General features: G+C 47.9%; 1 protein-coding gene across 1 annotated transcript in view; it reads left to right on the forward strand.

Annotated features, from left to right (window-relative positions):
• Positions 1-21,786, forward strand: part of MID2 (midline 2) — a 321,117-nt gene that overhangs the window by 225,351 nt on the left and 73,980 nt on the right. Inside the window, exons 4-6 of the mRNA XM_039488713.1 lie at positions 9,950-10,098; positions 11,826-11,953; positions 13,636-13,779. Of these exons, the coding sequence (XP_039344647.1) occupies positions 9,950-10,098; positions 11,826-11,953; positions 13,636-13,779 (421 nt within the window). The remainder of the gene's footprint in view (positions 1-9,949; positions 10,099-11,825; positions 11,954-13,635; positions 13,780-21,786) is intronic.

The following is a 21,786-nucleotide window of genomic DNA, read 5'->3' on the forward strand; positions in this document are numbered from 1 at the left end:
CCAGAGCAAGTGCAGTGGCACCAGGCTCCCTGGCCAGCACCATGGTACCAATGGGCCCCCCCAACACAGCCCCCGGTGGTGGCTTGCTCAGTGGCTGGAGCCTTGGAAAGACTGTCAGCCTCCTTCTCTCAGCCCTTCAGAAAGGCGTCAGTGGAGCGTTCATCCCCAGTCCTGTGCTTAGAAGATGACCAAGTAGTGGGACCTTGGCACCGGTGGGGACACAGCACCGCACCCCCATCCTCATCCTCCCCCGAAGAGGCTCCTCCTCCTCCTGTCCTGCAGGAGGACACCAAAGCCCACCAGGAACTTTTGAAAAGGCTGGCATCCAGCCTTAACCTTCAAGCTGAGAAGGTAGAGGAACCCTTGGACTCCCTCTTCAATGTCCTTTCGGCTACAGCGCCAGCCAGGGTGGGTCTCCCACTCCATGAAGGGGTGGAAAAGATCTCCAATGCCCTGTGGCAGATCCTTCCTTGCCCCCACATCTCCAAGAGGGCAGAACAAAAGTATTTTGTGCCCACCAAGGGGCATGAGTATCTGTATACCCACCTCACTCCCAACTCGCTCGTGGTCGAGGTGGTCAACCATAAGGAGCATCAGGGCCAACCCGCTTCTACCCCTAAGAACAAGGACTTTAGAAGAAGACTAGATTTATTCGGTAGAAAGATTTATTCATCCTCGAGCTTCCAACTGAGGGTGGCGAACCACCAAGCCCTGTTAGGCAGATATGACTTCAACTTGTGGGGCTCAATGCCCAAATTTGCAGACTCCCTCCAAGAGTGTGTTAAGAAGGAGTTTAAGGCTCTGGTCAAAGAGGGCACAGCTGCCACCAGGGTGGCCCTTCAGGGAGCCTTGGATGCTGCAGATATAGCTGCAAGATCTATGGCCTCCACGGTATCCACGAGGAGAGTGTTGTGGCTCCTGTTATTGGGGTTGTCCTTGCAGGACCTCCCATTCGATGGCAAGGCCCTGTTCGCAGAACAAACAGAGGTGAAGTTACACAGTGTTAAGGACTCCTGCACAACATTAAAGACTCTTGGTCTCTATGTCCCGGCCCTGGCCAGGACCAAATTCAAACTGCAGCAGGCCCCCAGTCAGGCCACCCACTCCAGATACTAGCCCCCTTATAAAAAAAATCAAGGGACTATAAAAAGTGCCCACAACGGCAATCCCGGCCTGCACCCCAGCCTGGGCCCTTTAAGGGCAAGCAGGCGGGTAAGCACCAGTTTTGATGGGATGCCTGGGGATGACTTACCAGTTTGTATCAGGGATCCACCCGACCTTCCCTTCTCCAACCACCTATGTACTTTCTTCTCGGAGTGGTCGCTGCTCACCTTGGACCAATGGGTCCTCAACCGGCTCTGTGGATGAGGGGAAAGCAGTGGATGTGCTATTTCTTGACTTTAGCAAAGCTTTTGATACAATCTCCCACAGTATTCTTGCCAGCAAGTTAAAGAAGTATGGGCTGGATGAATGGACGGTAAGGTGGATAGAAAACTGGCTAGATGGTCGGGCTCAATGGGTAGTGATCAATGGTTCCATGTCTAGTTGGCAGCCGGTATCAAGTGGAGTGCCTCAAGGTTTGGTGCTTGGGCCGGTTTTGTTCAATATCTTCATTAACGATCTGGAGGATGGTGTGGACTGCACCCTTAGCAAGTTTGCAGATGACACTAAACTGGGAGGAGTGGTTGATACGCTGGAGGGTAGGGATAGGATACAGAGGGACCTAGACAAATTAGAGGATTGGGCCAAAAGCAATATGATGAGGTTCAACAAGGACAAGTGCAGAGTCCTGCACTTAGGACGGAAGAATCCCATGCACTGCTACAGACTAGGGACCGAATGGCTGGGCAGCAGTTCTGCAGAAAAGGACCTAGGGGTTACGGTGGACGAAAAGCTGAATCTGAGTCAACAGTGTGCCCTTGTTGCCAAGAAGGCTAATGGCATTTTGGGTTGTATAAGTAGGGGTATTTCCAGCAGATCGAGGGACGTGATCATTCCCCTCTATTCAGCACTGGTGAGGCCTCATTTGGAGTACTGTGTCCAGTTTTGGGCCCCACTCTACAAGAAGGATGTGGATAAATTGGAGAGAGTTCAGCGGAGGGCAACAAGAATGATTAGGGGGCTGGAGCACATGACTTATGAGGAGAGGCTGAAGGAACTGAGATTGTTTAGCCTGCAGAAGAGAAGAATGAGGGGGGATTTGATAGCTGCTTTCAACTACCTGAACGGGGGTTCCAAAGAGGATGGATCTAAACTGTTCTCAGTGGTAGAAGATGACAGAACAAGGAGTAATGGTCTCAAGTTGCAGAGGGGGAGGTTTAGGTTGGACATTAGGAAAAACTTTTTCACTAGTAGGGTGGTGAAGCACTGGAATGGGTTACCTAGGGAGGTGGTGGAATCTCCTTCCTTAGAGGTTTTTAAGGTCAGGCTTGACAAAGCCCTGGCTGGGATGATTTAGTTGGGTTTGGTCCTGCTTTGAGCAGGGGGTTGGACTAGATGACCTCCTGAGATCCCTTCCAACCCTGAGATTCTATGATTCTATGATCTATAATTCTATCTCCTGGGGCTATACTCTCCATTTTCTTTCTACGCCACGCACCCACCCTCCTCCCCGTCCCTCTTCAGGTACCCCTCTCACGAGAGCTTACTGGAGCAAGAAGTGAGATAGCTCCTTCACTTAGGATCTGGCAGAGTTCAGATACAAGGAGTACTACTCCCACTATTTCCTTATCCTGAAAGCCAAAGAGGGGCTCAGGCCCATCCTGGACCTGTGAGGCCTGAACCAGTAAATGGTAAAGCTCAGGTTTTGCATGATCTGTCTGGCCTCCATCATCCCCTCCCTGGATCTGGGAGACTGGTACACCGCCCTCGATCTATAGGACACGTACTTCTACATTCATATATTCAAGGACAGGAGCAGTACCAGTTCACTGTCCTCCTGTTTGGCCTATTGACGGTTCCCATAGTCTTCACAAAGTATATGTCTGTGGTAGCGGCCTACCTCAGGCATCAGGGTGTCCAGATCTTTCCCTACCTCGATGACTGGCTGGTCAAAGGCAGCTCCAGGGCACAGGTACAGGATCTTGTAATACTCCTCCTGTCCACGTGCACCACACTGGGGCTGCTGGTAAACAACACCAAGTCCACATTGGTATTGGTGCAACGCATAGAGTTCATTGGTGCAATTCTGGACGTGACATCGGCCAGAGCCTCTCTCTCACCGGACGGATTTGAAACCCTAAGGGAGCTCATTGGCATGGTCATGAGGTTTTCCGTGATGACTGCCTGCAGAGCATGCCTTCAACTCCTGGGTCATATATTGGCGTGCACGTACATGGTTTGTCACACCAGACTCAGGATGCAGCCCCTTCAGCTCTGGTTGGCCTTGGTATTCTCCCAGTCCAGAGACAGGATGGACAAAGATCTCACTGTGCCCAAACCTGCTCCAAGGGGTCCAACCATAGAGTTGGAGTCCGATGCATCGGACTTGGGGTGAGGAGTCTATGTGGAAAACCTCCAAACCCAAGGTCTGTGGTCCATGCAGAAACTAGCCCTGCCATAAATGTCAAGAAGCTCAGGGCGGTCCGTCTAGCCTGTGTGGCCTTTTGCTCGTGCCTAGCTGGCAGAGTGGTCAGAGTTCTCACAGATAACACGGCCCACTCCCCAGCCCTCTGCCAGGAAGCCCTCAGACTGTGGGACTTCTGTGTAGCCCACGATACCTACTTGGAAGCCCCCCACTTACCGGGCGTCTGAAACTCTCGGGCAGATCGGCTGAGCCAGGACTTCTCCTCTCAGCACAAATGGTCACTGCACTCAGAGATGGTGCACAGGATTTTCCGAACGTGGGGCACTCCCCAAGTGGACCTCTTTGCTACCTGGCAGAACCGCCGGTGTCCCCGTTTCTGCTCCAGGGGAGGGTTGTGCCTGGGCGTGATTTCCAATGCCTTACTCCTGTCCTGGTCCGGTCAGCTTTTTACAACATGGTTTTACAAAAGGTAGATTGTGCCAAACCAACCTGATCTCCTTCTTTGGTAACAGATTTTCTACACAAAGGAAACGCAGTGGATCTAATTTACCTCGATTTCAGTAAGGCATTTGACACGGTTCCACATGGGGAATTATTAGTTAAATTGGAAAAGATGGGGATCAATATGAAAATTGAAAGGTGGATAAGGAACTGGTTAAAGGGGAGACTACAACGGGTTGTACTGAAAGGTGAACTGTCAGGCTGGAAGGAGGTTACTAGTGGAGTTCCTCAGGGATCAGTTTTTGGACCAATCTTATTTAACCTTTTTATTACTGACCTTGGCACAAAAAGCGGGAATGTGCTAATAAAGTTTGTGGATGACACAAAGCTGGGAGGTATTGCTAACACAGAGAAGGACCGGGATATCATACAGGAAGTTCTGGATGACCTTGTAAACTGGAGTAATAGTAATAGGATGAAATTTAATAGTGAAAAGTGCAAGGTCATGCATTTAGGGATTAATAACAAGAATTTTAGTTATAAATTGGGGACACATCAGTTGGAAGTAACAGAGGAGGAGAAGGACCTTGGAGTATTGGTTGATCACAGGATGACTATGAGCCGCCAATGTGATATGGCCGTTAAAAAAAGCTAATGCAGTTTTAGGATGCATCAGGCGAGGTATTTCCAGCAAAGATAAGGAGGTGTTAGTACCGTTATACAAGGCACTGGTGAGACCTCATCTGGAATACTGTGTGCAGTTCTGGTCTCCCATGTTTAAGAAGGATGAATTCAAACTAGAACAGGTTCAGAGATGGGCTACTAGGATGATCTGAGGAATGGAAAACCTGTCTTATGAAAGGAGACTCAAAGAGCTTGGGTTGTTTAGCCTAACCAAAAGAAGGCTGAGGGGGGATATGATGGCTCTTTATAAATATATTAGGGAGAGAGAGGAATTATTTAAGCTTAGTACCAATGTGGACACAAGAACAAATGGATATAAACTGGACATTAGGAAGTTTAGACTTGAAATTAGACGAAAGTTTCTAACCATTAGAGGAGTGAAGTTCTGGAACAGCCTTCCAAGGGGAGTAGTGGGGGCAAAAGACATATCTGGCTTTAAGACTAAGCTTGCTAAATTTATGGAGGGGATGGTATGATGGGATAGCCTAATTGTGGCAATTGATCAAATTATCAGCAGGTAAGTATGCCCAGTGGTCTGGGATGGGATGTTAGATGGGATGGGATCTGAGTTACTACAGAGAATTCTTTCCTGGGTGCTGGCTGGTGAGTCTTGCCCACATGCTCAGGGTTTAACTGATCGCCATATTTGGGGTCAGGAAGGAATTTTCCTCCAGGGCAGATTGGCAGAGGCCCTGGAGGTTTTTCGCCTTCCTCTGCAGCATGGGGCACGGGTCACTTGCTGGAGGATTCTCTGCAGCTTGAGGTCTTCAAATCACAATTTGAGGACTTCAATAACTCAGACATAGGTTAGGGGTTTGTTATAGAAGTGGATGGGTGAGATGGTATGGCCTGCATTGTGCAGGAGGTCAGACTAGATGATCATAATGGTCCCTTCTGACCTTAAAGTCTATGAGCTTTTCTATGCTTTTCCCCCGATTCTGCTGATCGGCAAGGTTTTGGAAAAGATAAAGATGGACAGGGCTCGTGTCTGTCTGATCGCCCTGGCATAGCCCAGGCAGCACTGGTACGGGACTCTCACGAGCTTGGCAGTCGCCCCGCTATGGCTGTTGCCAACCCGCCCGGATCTGCTCTCCCAGGACTTCCTGCATCCCAACCTAGCAGTCCTCCATCTCACGGCATGGCTGCTCAATGGTTAGGCCAGGAGGAGAGGACTTGCTCAGAGGGAGTCCAGCGCATCCTCCTGGAGAGCAAGAGGCCCTCCACATGCCAGGCCTACCTGTCAAAATGGTCTCGGTTTTCCCGGTGGGCCGCAGATTGGGGTGTCTCGCCAATGGCTGCTCTGATCCAGCTTGTACTAGATTTCCTCCTTCATCTCTGAGCCCACGGCCTAGCGCCTTTGTCTGTCATGGTGCATCTGGCAGCCGTATCGGCCTTCCACCCGCCAGTGCAGGGCCACACAATATTCTCTCATGCCATGACTGGTCGATTCCTTAAGGGTTTGGATCGCCTCTTTCCTTATGATAGACCCCCAGTCCCTCAGTGGGACCTGAACTTGGTGCTGGCCAGGCTGACTGAGCCTCCATTTGAGCTGCTTGCTACATGCTCCTGGTCACACCTCTCGTTGGAAGTAGCCTTTCTTGTGGTGATCACTTCTGCTAGATGGGTCTCAGAGCTCCGGGCCCTGACCGCCGAACCCCAATACACAGTGTTCCATAAGGATAAGGTCCAGCTCCGCTCACACCCTTCGTTCCTCCCTAAGGTGGTCTCCACCTACAGTATGGGTCAGGACATTTTCCTGACGGTGCTCTGTCCCAAGCCCCATGCATCCAGTGAGAAGCGCCGCCTCCACATTCTAGATGTGAGACGGACTCTGGCCTTTTACCTGGAACGTACAAAACTGTTCAGGAAGTTTTCGCAACTGTTCATCGCCGTGACCAAATGCATAAAGGTCAGCCAATCTCCACTCAGCAGCTCTCCAACTGGATCACTTCATATATCCATAATTGTTATGACCTGGCGGGAGTTCCCCCGCTGCCAATTGTGAGGGCACACTCAACTAGGGTGCAGGCCTCATCGGCTGCCTTTCTGGCTCATGTCCTTATTCAGGACATTTGTAGGGCTGCCACATGGTCGTCGGTCCACACGTTCACCTCTCATTATGTGATCATCTCCCAGACTAGGGAGGACGCCGGGTTTGGCAGGGCAGTGCTCCATCCCGAGTGTCTGTGAACTCCTACCCACCTCCAACAGATATAGCTTGGAATCACCTATTGTGGAATGCAAATGAGCAATCACTCGAAAAAGAAAAGTCAGTTACCTTTTCTGTAACTGGTGTTCTTTGAGACGTGTTGCTCACGTCCATTCCACATCCCGCCCTCCTTCCCCTCTATTGGAGTTGTCTGGCAAGAAGGAACTGAGGGTGGGGGGAGCTCACAGCGCCCCTTATACCATGCCATAGAGGCGTCACTCCAGGAGTTGCTAGGGGTGCTCCCTTATGGGTACTGCTAAGAGAAAAACTTCCGGCACCGGTGCACGTGGTGACCATGCACACCTACTGTGGAATGGACATGAGCAACACATCTTGAAGAACACCAGTTATGGAAAAGGTAACTGACTTTTCCTGTCTCTAGCACCCAGACACCCAGCTCCCAATGGGATCCAAACCCCAAATAAATCTGTTTTACTCTGTATAAAGCTTAAGCCATTTACAACCAATTGTTCAGCTGATGGGAGCCATCAAAATTCCAAACCACCATTAATGGCCCACACTTTGCCTAATTACAATAGGACCTCAGAGTTATATTTCATATTTCTAGTTTCAGATACAAGAATGATACATTTATACTAATAGGATGACCACACTCAGTAGATTATAAGCTTTGTAATGACACCTTACAAGAGACCTTTTGCATGAAGCATATTCCAGTTACATTATATTCACACTCATTAGCATATTTTCATAAAATCATATGGAGTGTATTGTCACACACGCCACCGGGGACAGAGCAGTGCATTCATCAAAGTGGTGTCCCCATCTGATACCAGTCAAAATCACATTTGGTTTTGTCTCAGTACTGGGTAAGGGGCAGACATTACTAAAGCAGGACTCTGCCTCGACTGTGGGTTCAAAGAGAAAGTTCTGCCCACATTTTTTTCTCTAATGAGGAGAAAAATGAAAGCAGCCAAGCGCCCGTGCTTGATTGCTCTGGTGATTTCCAGGCAGTCCTTCTCCTTGATCACTCATGCTAAGTAAGGCACTGCCATGGGGGCATTTTACCAAGGCAGGATGGCTTGGCAGTGGGGGTGGGATGAGGGAGCCTTTCCCATCTAGGTCGGTGGTTCCCATGCATCTGTGGTTAGCAGCGACTGAAAGTTCTTGCCCCCTGACGGCTACTTCGCCTATGGTAGCACGTTGCACTCAAGCATTTGATGGGACAGTGCCCACATCTGATCACCTGGGGCACTGAGCAGCATCCTTATGAGCAGCCTTGTCAGAGGCCACGTGTAAGCTAATGCCCTCTCATGCTTAGATGGGTCTCTGAGGTCATGGTTGGGGCATATAGGCTACAGCAGGTTGAGGGAGGCTGGAGGCACTTCTGGCCATGCTGCACCCATACTGTGAATAGCGGACTTCAGTCTCTAGGCTTGTTAGTTCCCTAGCACCAAATGCACCATAGCTGCAGCCATCTCAGTGCCCTGAGACATCCACATACGCTTCAAACGTGGCCTTTCAAAAATTAGAGACTGGCACACTTTCCTGGCCAGCTGGGCAGCAAATGGCAATCCTGGTTTTCATCAGGAGACAGTTTGAATTTGTCCTTGAAAATAAAGCTGTTTTCATGAAGATTTACCATTCTGGGCACCACGTAGGTGACTGGTTCCTCGGGTGAGTGCACTTATCGCAGCTAGAATTTCTCCACTAAAGGAATGTGTGTCACCCTGGGGCACTGAAGTGGGTAGAAGAACCATTGCCTCACCTAACACATTGCAGATCTCAACATCATTCCGTAGGAGGCCCTCACCCGGGCACAGTCCTGAGGTGTTCTGAGAACTTCAATATGACATTTCCTTGAGTATGGACTTCGGGATTTGACACCATAAGAAACACTGGTCATTCTGGTTTCATTGTGAACTCCACTGTCACAAGATGCCCTCAGTTTTGTCACCATGCTTTGCTGAAGAAAGATCAGAGAGATGATACCACAGAACTTCAAATATCAATGCTGTGAATTTTTGGTTTATCATGTGTTATCTTAAACAGCCAATAAACACACTTAAGAAATTCCCTGCAGAAAAAGCTGAATTGTTGGGCATTTTTCCCTGACAGTACTGAATTTCTGCTGATTTGAACTTTGTCTAGGGCACAGTATGACTTCCAAAATGCAGCAAAGACTTTGAAGCAGGGAATGGTGACAAGTTAATTGTTATCCTGCTACTTAGAAATGGGCTTCCTGATATCCGAAGGCAGCTTGGTGCAGAGTGGGGCTGACTGCTTTTGAGATGTCCGTCATTCTTTGTGCATGCTCGTGTCTGATCATGTTTACAGCTGGTTGAGTTTGCATCTGATTCCAGGTGTCGCAGCTTACTTCCCCATCCCATGTTATTGTCACATCTCACCCCCTGGGTTGCAGTTACAAAACTATCTGTGACTGAAACTGTAATGCTTTCTGAGTGCTAAAGTCTGAGCTGTGCACTGACTAAGCCGCTCTAGAGAAGTGTGAGGTTTCCTTGTACTGTTCTGACCTGCTTTCAAAGAGGAGATTTGTCCCTAAACTAGGGCCAACTCAAAAAGGGGTTACATTAATTTCTTATTTTTTGTGCTAAAGTAAAGGGAATGAGGTGAGATTTAAGCCCTCAGAGTTTGAAAATGTGAAAAGTGAAGAGCAGCTGCATCACTTTTGATCGCACAAGCGTTTAGAGCAACCAAAAGCCTTTTTCCCAGGGTTTCCCAGGGTTTCCCAGTCTGTCTGTTCTGTAATCTAAATGAACACAGAGAGTGCACCTTTAAATGCTTCTTAACTCTCTTTTTCACAACAAGCTGTTTGGCTGGGAGGGGCTGGAGCACAAGGCTCTGGCAGAGTTTTACTCCTGCTGACTTTCATTGAGAAGCCTCCTCTGCTAGGACCAGTGCTTTCTCCTTTGGTTTTAAAGCAATGCCTTTGATGTCCTCACAGGGCACTGCAGAGGATAAGCCATTGGGGCAGCCTCTCCGTCAGCCTTGTCCTAAACATGGCAACTTTAGCCAGTTGATTAATAAGCCCAATTCCCAGGGCTCCTTCTGATCTCCTTCAAGTGCTGTTTTCTGTTTTTTGTTTCCCCTCTGCTCCTCTCTCCAAGGTTATGAAGCTGAGGAAGCTGGCCCAGCAGGTAGCTAACTGTCGGCAGTGCCTGGAGCGCTCCACGGTCCTCATCAATCAAGCAGAACATATCCTGAAAGAGAATGACCATGCACGGTTCTTGCAGACTGCCAGGAATGTGGCTGAGAGGTGGGCTTGCTAGGTGTTGCTGGCCAGCTAACTTGGGTTTGAATCCCTGGTAGAAAATGGTGCATGTGTTTTTTTGAGTGGTATTAAAAACAGCTGTCTCAGCACAGAACCCCCCCCTTGGAAGTTAATTTATCCTGTGAGATTTTTCCCCTCAACGCTGCCTGTTTTCTGAACCATCTTTATCTATTTACTAAGCCTCACAGCCACAGAAGTGGTGCTTACAAAGAGTACTCTTAGAATATCGGGGTTGGAAGGGGCCTCAGGAGGTCATCTAGTCCAACCCCCTGCTCAAAGCATGACTAATCCCCAGACAGATTTTTTACCCCAGATCCCTAAGTGGCCCCCTCAAGGATTGAACTCACAACCCTGGGTTTAGCAGGCCACTGCTCAAACCACTGAGTTATCCCTCCCTGCTCTTGCCAAGTATCAAAGTGCTTTACAGTGGCACAGCATGCAGCATCACACAGGGCCACCAGCAAATTGTATGACAGGTACAAGGGTTTGAGACTGGCCAGTGAGAGTAATAGGTGAAACATTGAAAGAATGATGGCACTAGGGTTCATCTGCTGAATAATTACTGGTCATGGTTACCTCCCTTTCAGTTCCACTAGTAGTGGTGGTGCTGTCAGCTGCTCTCTGGGTTGAAACACCAGGGATTGAACTGAGGACCTCCAGAGCTAAACCGCACAAGCTATTACTGCATGAGCTAGAGTCAGGTTCTTTAACTAGGGCTGTAACTGACTCATAACCTCTGTGGACTGGCCATAGTGGGGAACCTATAACATACATTCACTAGTGGGTGTAGACAGGGCCCCAGGAGATTACTGGGTATTCCAATCCAACCCTGTTTAGAGCTGACCTGCACAACTCAGTGCTGAAAGCACTGGTGGGTGCTGGTGCTCTAAGGGCTAGTCTACACTTACCTGCCGGGTCGACGCGGTGAGTTTGACTTCTCGGAGTTCGAACTATCGCATCTAATCTAGACGCAATAGTTCGAACTCCCCGCGCGCTCCGGTCGACTCCGGTACTCCACCACTGCAAACAGCGGTGGCGGAGTTGACCTTGGAGCCGCGGACTTCGATCCCGCGGCGTCTGGATGGGTAAGTAGTTCGAACTAGGGTACTTCGAGTTCAGCTACGCTATTCACGTAGCTGAACTTGCGTACCCTAGTTCGACCCCCGCCCTTAGTGTAGACCTGCCCAGAGTCACACCATTGCAGCCACAAGTGGAGATGCAGCAGTGGCAAATATTAGCAGAAATGTCCTAGTGCAGACAAGGCCTGTGAGAATCTTCACTAGGGATCGTATCAGGTGTGGGGTGCCATTCACTCTGGGATGGCGAATGTCCAGCTGGGACAATGGGAGGCAAGTCGTTCAGAAGGTGAATATGAAGTGTGAATGGGAGCATGTCCTTCCTTGGAAGAACAAGCAGCGCTGTCGCTTGGTAGCCCTGTCTAGCCCAGTGTAATGTTTATGATTTTTTCAAAGAGCAAAAGGAGGATGCTTCTGTCACTAAGAACAACAACAAAAGGAAACAAAGCCACCAGGCCCTTCCCCAGGGGCTTGCTGCTTTGCTTCTCCAGAGAAGCCTGCTTTGGGTGGTGGTTTTCCTCCTGGCATGTGACATTACTGCAAGACTGTTTGCACCTTTTTAATCAGCAATCTAACTGCCGGCTGGGTTGTCCAAACACACCCTAAGGTATATTGATGCTCTTTTCTTTCTTTCAGGGTCGCCATGGCAACTGCATCCTCTCAAGTGCTGATACCAGATATCAATTTTAACGATGCCTTTGAAAACTTTGCTTTAGATTTTTCCAGAGAAAAGAAACTGCTGGAGGGGCTGGATTATCTAACAGGTGTGTGCTGATCCTGCTTTCCTAACACACGCTGTAACCTTCTTTGTCCTCTCAGATGAGGTGGAAAATATTTTAATATCAATTACATTGTAAGTTGTTCTAGTCTTTTAAACTTCTTGATGCTGTGGGCAAAATCAGTACTTGGTCCTGCTAGTGAAGGCAGGGGGCTGGACTCGATGACCTTTCGGGGTCCCTTCCAGTTCTATGAGATAGGTATATCTATCTATCTATCTATCTATCTATCTATATAATGGAGTGGCCCAGTCATCAGTCCTTGGGCTTTTGGTATTCAGGCATGTTCTTAGGGTGGCTGTTTCTGAAATCTGTTACAATTCTCTGCCCTTTCTGCAAAACCTCTGAGTCACGCTCTCATCCCTTGGCTTGAGTACAGCATCCTTCTCCTCGGACCCTTCCCTTCACTCACATCACTTCTGTCCAGTCAGTTGCTATGGCCATCTTCCTTCTGACCCTGTAACCACCCCATCCCACTTTAAGTCCTTCTCATGGTTCCCCTATTTCCACCCCATCCAGTTGAAATGTCTCACTTCCAAGCACCTTCACAGTTCTGTCCCTTCATATCTGCTCTCATCACATTGGCTGCTATCTCCTGCTTCCCCTTTCCCATCTCCTCTGCTCCATCAGTGGTGCTGACATCTGCCGCTTTGCTGAATGCTGGGAATGCCCTCTCTGAAAAAATCCCTGGAACCTCCTTCTTCAAATCCCACTTCCTGCCATGCTGCCCACAGGAAATGAGCAGTTTGAAAAAAAACATGTAATACATTCAACGTGTAATATAGTTTAGTATTTCCTCTTTGCTGCCCTTTGTATGTGTCTTGAAGCCTTAAATTGAAAGCTCTTTTGGATGAGGATCATGTCAACCTTTGTATTCAGACAGCACCTAGCACATTGGGTCTCTGATCCAGATTTGGGTCTCTGGGTGTGACGGTAATACACATAAGAATAAAGGGTATACCATAATGCAAGTAAATAGCAATGAAGGGCTACTCCCGTCCTGATGTGCTGCAGTCCTTTTTGACGGATTTTCTTCCACATTTGAAGAAAGTGGGGGAAAAGCTGCCCATGTAGTGTATGGTATCTGCAGAGGGCATAGCCTCAAGATAGCACACAGAAAATAGCCATGCTGCCATGGCCACACTGCTATGTTGAGCATGCTAGCTCCGCTCAAGCTATCATGGGTACATCTACTTGGCCTGGGAATTACTTCGCCCAACTGCTGTATAGAGATACCTGTGTTTCTTTACAAGGCTACTTGAAGCCACTGAGGAGACAAATGCACCAGAGAAGCTAACTGATCTTTGGGTCCATCTATCAGATTTTCAAGCAGATAATATAGGAGGAGAAATGTCATCTGTGTCCAGAACATTTATCAGATAAAAAGGTTGTTAAAAAATCAGTGCCAACCAGAGGCGGGGCTTTAATTAGCCGCCTAAACCTTCAATGTGACCACATTAATAAGTGGTCTCCTAGCCTTGTCCCTGATGCCCTAGCCCTTCCAGGAGCCTCCATTTTACTCCAGCAGTCACTCAACAACACATAGAATTGGTTTTTCGGTGCAGTTTCTGTGCTCCCTCCATATAGAGACTATCTCCATTATGAGGTGTCACCCAAGTGGATGTGAAAACCCCTTATTATCTCTACATTGTCATCTGTCGTCCATGCAGCACCCAATCCACCATCTGTCCGAGAGGAGCTTTGTACAGCTTCCCATGACACCATTACAGTCCATTGGATCTCGGAGGATGAGTTCAGTGTCAGCTCCTATGAGCTCCAGTACACCATCTTCACCGGCCAGGCCAACTTCATCAGTAAGTAGCCATTTGCTTGCGGTGAATGCAGTGTTGCAGTGAAGAAAGTAAAGAGGGCATCACCAGGGATCACAGTCCAGTCTGGCAGAAAAGATGCCATCGGTCAATGTCAGGAAGGGTTCAAGGGCTACAGTAGCATCGCAGTTCCCATATCAACTTGCCAGGAACCTTGAGAGCTGTTTAACCCCCAAAATTAGTTTTGGTTAGAAACAAAATTTTGCAAAACTCAAGCATAGGAGAAAATTTTGCTCTGTTTTTGTTTTTTGGGGGTATTTTTGGAAGTCTGGTGAAAACAGCATGTGGTTGTGATTGCTCCCTTCCCCTACGGCATTTGCAACCCAGCCTTGCCACAAAGGGCTTATGCACGAGTGCCAACAAGTGAAACTGGCCAATCAATTTTCATTCTCCAAGTTCAGCAAAACAGCAAAAGTAAACAATCAGTGTTACCAAGACAAAAGTAAATGAGGTTTCCCCTAAGGATTGCCATTTGAGAATGAAGATGGGGTTAACAAGCCAGGCATCTTGTTTTCTTAATGGGAATTTTAGCTTGACTGTCTTTTTAAAGTGTTCTCTGCATCCTGTTTGTACATGGGTTCTGTGCGGGTATCCAGTGTCTGTGGGGGATGGGGAGGAGAGCACTTTAGAGAGGATTCCCTGCAATTTTCACCTTCCTCCCTCGAGGCTCTGCACCTGGGCCACTGGTCTTTGGCTGAGGAGAGTTGCATAAGCACTTTCCACGGAGGGCGAGCTCCAGATTGACACTGTGTTCTGCCCACCCGCCAGAGCCCACTCCCTGGGGACTGAATGTTTTGCCACCTCCCTAGCACCCCACTTCCTGTCAGACTGGGGCCCAAACTTGGGACCTAAACCTGGGCCTCTCACAGCTTGGTGCAGGGCACTGGGGTTGCTAACCCACAGCAGACTCTGCTGATTTACCATTAATACTGCTAAGCTAACACTTTGCACTCAAACACTTATCAGTGAGGAATGGTTTACCTGCCCCGCGGAGGAAGGCAAGTATCAGCCCCCTGTTATGCATGGGGAAGCTGGCATTGAGGGGAAGTCAATTGCCCAAGGCCATGTAGGTAAACAGTGGAAGAGCTGGGGTTGGAGTCTGAGTTGCTGTCTCCCATGCTCAGTCCTTTAGACGCCAGCACCCTTGGACAGTCTGTAACAAAGAACTCGCCATCCTGTTGGCTACTGATTTAATCAAAGTGCAGCGAGATAACAGAAGTTCCTTTTCCCTCATTACTTTTGTAAGGCCCCAGGACATATATATTCCATTGCACTGGGGCTTGGTCACTTCCCATTCTTCCCCAGCCCATGTCCTATTTGGGTAGCATAAATAAACCATGGAAGCTTTGTGCTCTGGCAGTTAGCAAGCTGGCTTGCCCAGGAGACATGGGAGTTTGGAGGAAGCTGAGGACATGTCAGAGGTTTGCTGAGGACATGTCTCAGAGCAGTAATCGAAATGATTAAGGAGCAGAGAGGAACTTTGAAGTGCAGTTTGTTAACTCTGTGCTTTGGGGGTCCAGAACTGAATTGTTTTGTGCTGCACTGAGCGTCCAACATCCTTCAGTTCACTGAAGCATCCTCAGCATTAGCAAATCTAATCTGTCTGGTGGCTGGTCATTCGGGGAGCTACCAAGAGACATGTGCATAGCAACACGCTCACATAATTCCCTAGGATTATACAAATAGGACAAAGCTGGTGCTCAGCGAGCTGCAGACTAAAAATGAAATTTGTTTTATTTATTCCCCACAACAATACCAAGAGGTACCAATAGGTAATTCATTCAGAAAATGCCTGTCTTATCTAATTACTTGTCAACCCTGCTACAGGTTTGCTTGGCCAGCGATAACATTAAAGGAACGTGGGGGGCTCTTAGTGATTGAAGCCTGTCGGCACCTAATCACTTAGTAAATGGGCTGTGGTCAAATGGTGAGGAATCATCAGTGTGCGCTTCAGTTCCCACCTCATCAGCAAAGACTTGGACAGCAGTGAGTGCCGGCTCTCACATGGCAGTAGGCTCAATGCTGCAGTAGCCCATGCTGTGTTAAGGGCCATCTTTACAAGGATTCCACAGGGTTGTAGCCACCCCCAGCCTTGCTGCTAGAGCAAACAGGGTGACAACTATTTTCATTTGTAACTCTTCCCTAACCATCTATTCTGGGTCGAAAAATTTGGAAAGCAGCACCGCAGCCTGGCTGGGATCTCCTTGAACATGAACTCCTGGTTGTGTCCTAACCAAATATTTTCTGCTCTTGGGGTTGTTGACATATTTTATGCAATTCACCCAAACTTGTCATATTTATCCCTACCCTGTTTTTATACCCTGTTTTATGCCCAGTAATGAGAAAGAGAAGGCTTGTCCCCTCTACACATGCTAGACACACGCTGTGCTTAGATAATAATTAAATGGGAGGTTTTTTGGTTTTTTAATCTGAAAAATATTTTCATAGTATATTTAACAAATGGCTCCCATGACTCAGGAAGTTCATAATGGGATACAAAGTCTTTCACGGGGTTTATTGTTATGTATTTGCATGGCACAATAGGTGGATGTGGGGCTAGTCAACTGCAGAACATGAGAGAAGGCAGACTTGTGAATAGAAGTATTTTAAAAAGACATTTTGTGCCCCAGGACATCACTTTTTGCAGTGAATAAGGACCAAGAGTGGGGACACAGCAACAGAAAAGGGAAGAAGAGAACCCCCCTAAATTCTGGGAAGGGGATGCTGCTCTTGGACACCATTGTTTTGTTGAGACAATAGATCATCTGTGCTGATTTGTTCTGAATATTTCATCTGTTACTGCTGTCCTAAACTAGAGGGTCAAGAGCTAGATATACTGTAAATATATTAGCACTGGAACAGAGGTTAATGGTGGGGAGATCAAGTCCTGCCCAAAAAGCTAGTAACCCAGAGTCTACATGGGACATTAGTGCAGCACCTTAGCTTGCCATGCAGTACCTCCTGTGTGGACACTGCTACAGCGCACTAAAATGTGTGTAGTGTGCTGTGACGGACTGCTGTGTGAAGCAGGAGCATGCCATCAATATTGTCATCATCTGATGGCTGTCCAGTGGCTAGTGTGAAATAATTTTGGGCTCATGGTCCCACTTCAAACAGCCCAGTTGTGCTGCAGTTGGAGTCAAGTGAGCAGGATGGAGCCCCTAGTGGACACTACACAAGTCACAAAACCAGGCATTACAAATGGCCCCAAGTCCCCTCGTTGGCACCCTCAACAGAGAAGCCAAGGACTGAAGAAGCCATTGAAAGATAACCCTGGAGGTGGGTGCTGGATGCCGGGGGAATGTCAACAGACTTTTCCAGCCACTGCCGGACCTGTTCTGAGATTGGCCCAAAATAGATTGTCCTCTACAGCTGTCAGTCCAGCACCTTTCCCCAGCATTGCAATCACATAATTTAGTTTTTTCTCTGACCTCGCCGATTTTACCCTCTAGTCTCGGACACCTGCCTCAGATTTTGGAGTACCTCGCTCACCTGCATGGTGGGGTGTGCACTAGGGTTGGTCTATTACTGTTCATCTTTGTCTCTTGTGTAACAATCTCTGCCTAGCAGCAAAGCGGTGGTTGTAGTTTTTTCCCTAGCATCTTGCAGCACCATACTAGCCTGGGTCAAACAAAATCAGACAGCACAAAGGAACATCAGAAAAGGCAAATCTGGGCTGGCTGTTCTTCTGATCAGGCTCCAGATACAGCAAGTTTGCTGTTTAAAATAAGTGTATTTATCATTTCAAAGTTTGCATCTGACATTAGCTAATATTAGAACAAAACTCTAGTCACTAGTCAGAATTTCTTCAGACATCAGAAATGAGCTCAAGTCTTGGTGATAAAGCAATATGCAAATTGCCTTGGGGTTAAAATTTAACAAACGTGCTAAACATCTACTTGATTCCCCTGCCCCAAATTAAGAATACCAAACAAGGTATTGCCAGCTCTTTGCTAGCACCATTAAGTAGACTCAGTAAATTACAGACTGAGGAGACCAGAGATTCAAAACTGTGGTTGAGATGACTTGTCTTCAGTATCTATTTACTCTTGGTCATTATTCATCTTCAGAGTTGATAAAAAATTGATTGTAAACAAAGAAAATGTCATTCTTTTGATTTTTACAGATGTGTAGGGTAAGTGGCAAAAGCACAGAGCCTTTAAAGCCAAGGGCTATTGATTCTGCCCTCAGACACAGTGATTTGTTTCTCCAGTAGCTGGACTCATCCTCATGGCATGAGGGATTATGTGAATTTTCTCATTTTAGAACATTACCTCCCTCCCCTTTCAAATATGATGTGAAAAATTAGTACAATCTGAAGAAACAGGTACAAAGTTCCCATGATAGTTTGTGGAGTTGGTTTTGATAGGGCTCTGGTGAAGGTCCCTCTCTTGATATCAGAAGTATTATGCATGTTCACATGGGAAATTAAGCAATAACCACTTAGCTACATGATCCCTTTCCTCCTTCAGGAAGGTATAATGCTTGGGCAATAAGAGCCATTCATACATTTCCAGAATGTCCACATTTCTATGTAACAGAAGCACTGACCAGTGGTTTAGCACTTGCTTCTTTAGTCTCTTGAACATCTATCTAAGGCACCTCACAATTGTTAATGTCTTTACCCTGACCCACCTTTCTGAGTCAGGGCAGTGCTGTTATGCCCATTTTACAGATGGAGAACTGAGGCACAGAAAGTGACTTGTCCAGGGTCATGCAGGGGGTCTGTGGCGGAGCTGGGAATTGAACTCGGCTCCCCCAAGCTACTGTGCTAGCCATTGGACCAGCCTTCCTCTCAATAACTTGTTTTCCAGCAGATATTATTTCCTCTTCCAAGTCAGGTCATTTTAAAGCTTCCGTATATTCACATATGTTCAGGGCTGTTCTAAAGAGGATGGTGGACAATTGGTTTCCATGTCCACTGAGGGTAGGATAAGAAGGAATCAACTTAGTTTGCAGCAAGGGAGATTTAGGTTAACATTAGGAAAAACTTGGAATCCCAGTCACTGGAGGTTTTCAGGAACAGGTGAGACAAACATGTCAGGCATGGTCTAGGTTTTACTTGGCTTGCCTCAGCAGAGGCGACTGGACTCTTGAGGTACTTCCAGCACTACATTTTTATGATTCTGTACTGAATTTGTTCTCCAAAGAATCAGAATGGGTCTCTGACCTGACTATTACAGAGAAGGTATTTTTCTTCACTGCAGCTTGGACACTGAGGTCGGTGCCAAAGGCCTAGAATCTGGTCTTTTCCCCTGGTAACTGAGCTGTGTGGAGGAGGGAGGATGTGACAGGGACTGCGAGAGGAACGAGTGTCTCTGATCCAAACACTCTGTCCCAAGTTCCTCAGTGAGACCCAGCGGCGGGAAACTTTTGTCTCAAGCTATTTCTAGAGCTTCCTTTGGCTGCACAGTGATGACAAGGGGGTGAGAGAAGTGTCTCCTAACACAGGGGAGAAGGAGAAACAATGTTATAAGACTCCAGCTGAGGGTGGTTAAAATGCATACTGTGTCAGGCTGGCCCATCGAGCCCTCCTGCTAATAGAGAGAAGCAAAGAGTTCTTCCTCCTGTGGCGGGGTGTCCAGCCCAAAAGGCCCAGGGACCACAGTCAGTACTGAGGGGCAGGCTCTCTGCTCTGTCTCATATGGCTGGCACAAAGGAAGCAGAATCCAACCTGTGGAAGAATCCCCTTGTGCAAGGATTCCTTGGCAGGCATAAGGCTGCTGTAGACGCCTCCTTTGCTTCCCTCCTCCCAGCATCGGTGCAAGGGTGGGGAAGGGGAGTGGCTGGACTGTGCTGTGCTTCAGCTATCCACAGCCAGTGTACAGTCCTGTGGGGGAGGGGAGGGAAGCATTGCCAGGTAGCATCCACTAGAGCAGCCCCTGGGCTCTAACCTGGGCCAGGGCAGGGCTCTAATGGCTATTGGCACTCTTAGTTTCTCCTCTCTTTCCCCCTGTGGAGCTGCGTGGGGGAGGAGATCTGTCCTTTGCTAGGCTCTGCCCCAGACTGAGGCAGAGCCAGTCGGGCTCTCCTCCTGCTCTCCATGAAGCTCCCGCAGCTGGCAGCGATGCAGGTGATAGAGCCGCCATTACTGCTCTCCTCCCTCCGCTGGGATGCAGCAGATGGCCAGCGCAGTGCATGTGAGTAGCCGCAGGAGGGAGTGGGCAGCAGGCTCTTGCTGCACTCCCAGAGCTACGCCTGGGGCTGCTGGCAGATGGTGGGAGGTAGTACCCCCTACCTCCTCCCTGTAGGGACAAGGCTGCTTCAAACACTTCAGTATAAACGTCACCATCCCTGGTTAGGGAGACATATTCAACTAGGGTGACCAGATGTCCCGATTTTATAGGGACAGTCCCAGTATTTGAGGCTTTTTTGTATATAGAAGCCTATTACCCCCCACCCCATCCCGATTTTTCACACTTGCTATCTGGTCACCCTATATTCAACTCACCCTCAAAGGAACATTGTATTTTCAGATCAGTTGCCTTGGAGGGGCACAGCTTGGCTGACACCCCTGCTGTACTATACAGAGCTCCCATGTTATTTTCAAAACAGCTGGGATTCTCCCCCCAAAAGACTCCAATTAAATAAAAAGAGGAGAGGGGGCTAAACTCCAGGTATTACCACCGAATTACCAGCAGCTTCCCTGTTTTGTACTTATAGCTGTTCCGCAATGAACTCCACCCGCGGGCAACTGGAAGAGCTCCGCAGGCCAGCTCCTCAGCTGGCGTAACTCAGTGTGGCCCCTGTGCTGGTTGACTCCAGCTCTGAGTCTGCCCCAGAAATGTGCTGCTTAGGACACAGTTAGGACTAATTCAGAAAGAAACTCCCAGTGTGTCGTTAGATGTATTTAATGAAGGCATTTCCCAGTAACAGTTGGAATGGGTACAATGCAAGTGATTTACAGCAGAAGGTTTGAACTGTCTCCTTTTGCCAATGAACTCTCCTGGCTGTGGAATCCCTTGTCTCAGCCCCTGCAGGGTACAGTGTTCAATCCTTTGGGAAGGAGCTCTTAGGAACAGAGTGGAGGCAGTGCAGACTAGTGCCTTGGGCCAGCTCCAAGAGCCACACTGCTCTCCAGGGACCATGCTGACAAGAGAGGGCCTGGGTCTTCATTAGAGCTGGTTGGGAAATAGGCATTTCCTCCCATGGAAAATTTCCACAAAATTTTTTTAAAAAAATGTTTTCATCAACATTTCCCAGGGAAAACTTTGGCTTTTAAGCAAAAAAAAAAAAAAAGCCAAAATCTAAAATATTTTAAATCAGAAATGTTGCTGTGGTGCTTCACGGGAGTTGTAGTTTGGGTGCCTCATGCTCTCATTCTCCTCTATAGGCTAGGATCACCATTCAGACTGCATCTCCCATGATTCAGCATGGTTCGTTCCATCAGGGGAGTCCCTGGCTGTGGTGCATCATGGGAGATGTAGTCCAACTGGGGGAGGCATAGAGGAAAAGGGGATCTTTGAAGAATCAGAACTACAACTCCCATGTAGTACTTCAACTGATTATCCAAATCAAAATATTCTGGGTTCTAGGTGTGTGTGTTTTCAATGAAAAATTACAGTTTCCTACAGAATGCAGACACTTACATGAAAACATTCATCTTGTTGAAAATCCAGTTTTCCATCAAAAAATAGTTTTGATGAAAACTTTTTGATCAACCCTCATCTTGATAAACCAACTGTAGCAGGTACAGAGAGAACAAGAATGCAGCAATGGGATTATACATCACTGGGCTCTGTCTCAAATCATGTTCCCATCAGGGGAAGGGCAGACTAGCTCACCTGCCCTGATTCTAGTTGAGGTCCCTTTCTGGTTCTCACAAGCTGTTGTTGATTTTAGAGCCAAGGGAATCAACTGGCTTGTTTCTTATTTCTGGGGCAAAAGCACCAAATTCACTTCATTGGCCAGTTGGTGATCTGCAGGGCATTGAGGTATGTGGGAGGCCTGACCTATGGACTTTCATATCCCCACCCATCAAGTGTTTCTCTG

Source organism: Mauremys reevesii, linkage group 9 (assembly GCF_016161935.1).
Source record: "Mauremys reevesii isolate NIE-2019 linkage group 9, ASM1616193v1, whole genome shotgun sequence".
Lineage (NCBI taxonomy): Eukaryota > Metazoa > Chordata > Testudines > Geoemydidae > Mauremys > Mauremys reevesii.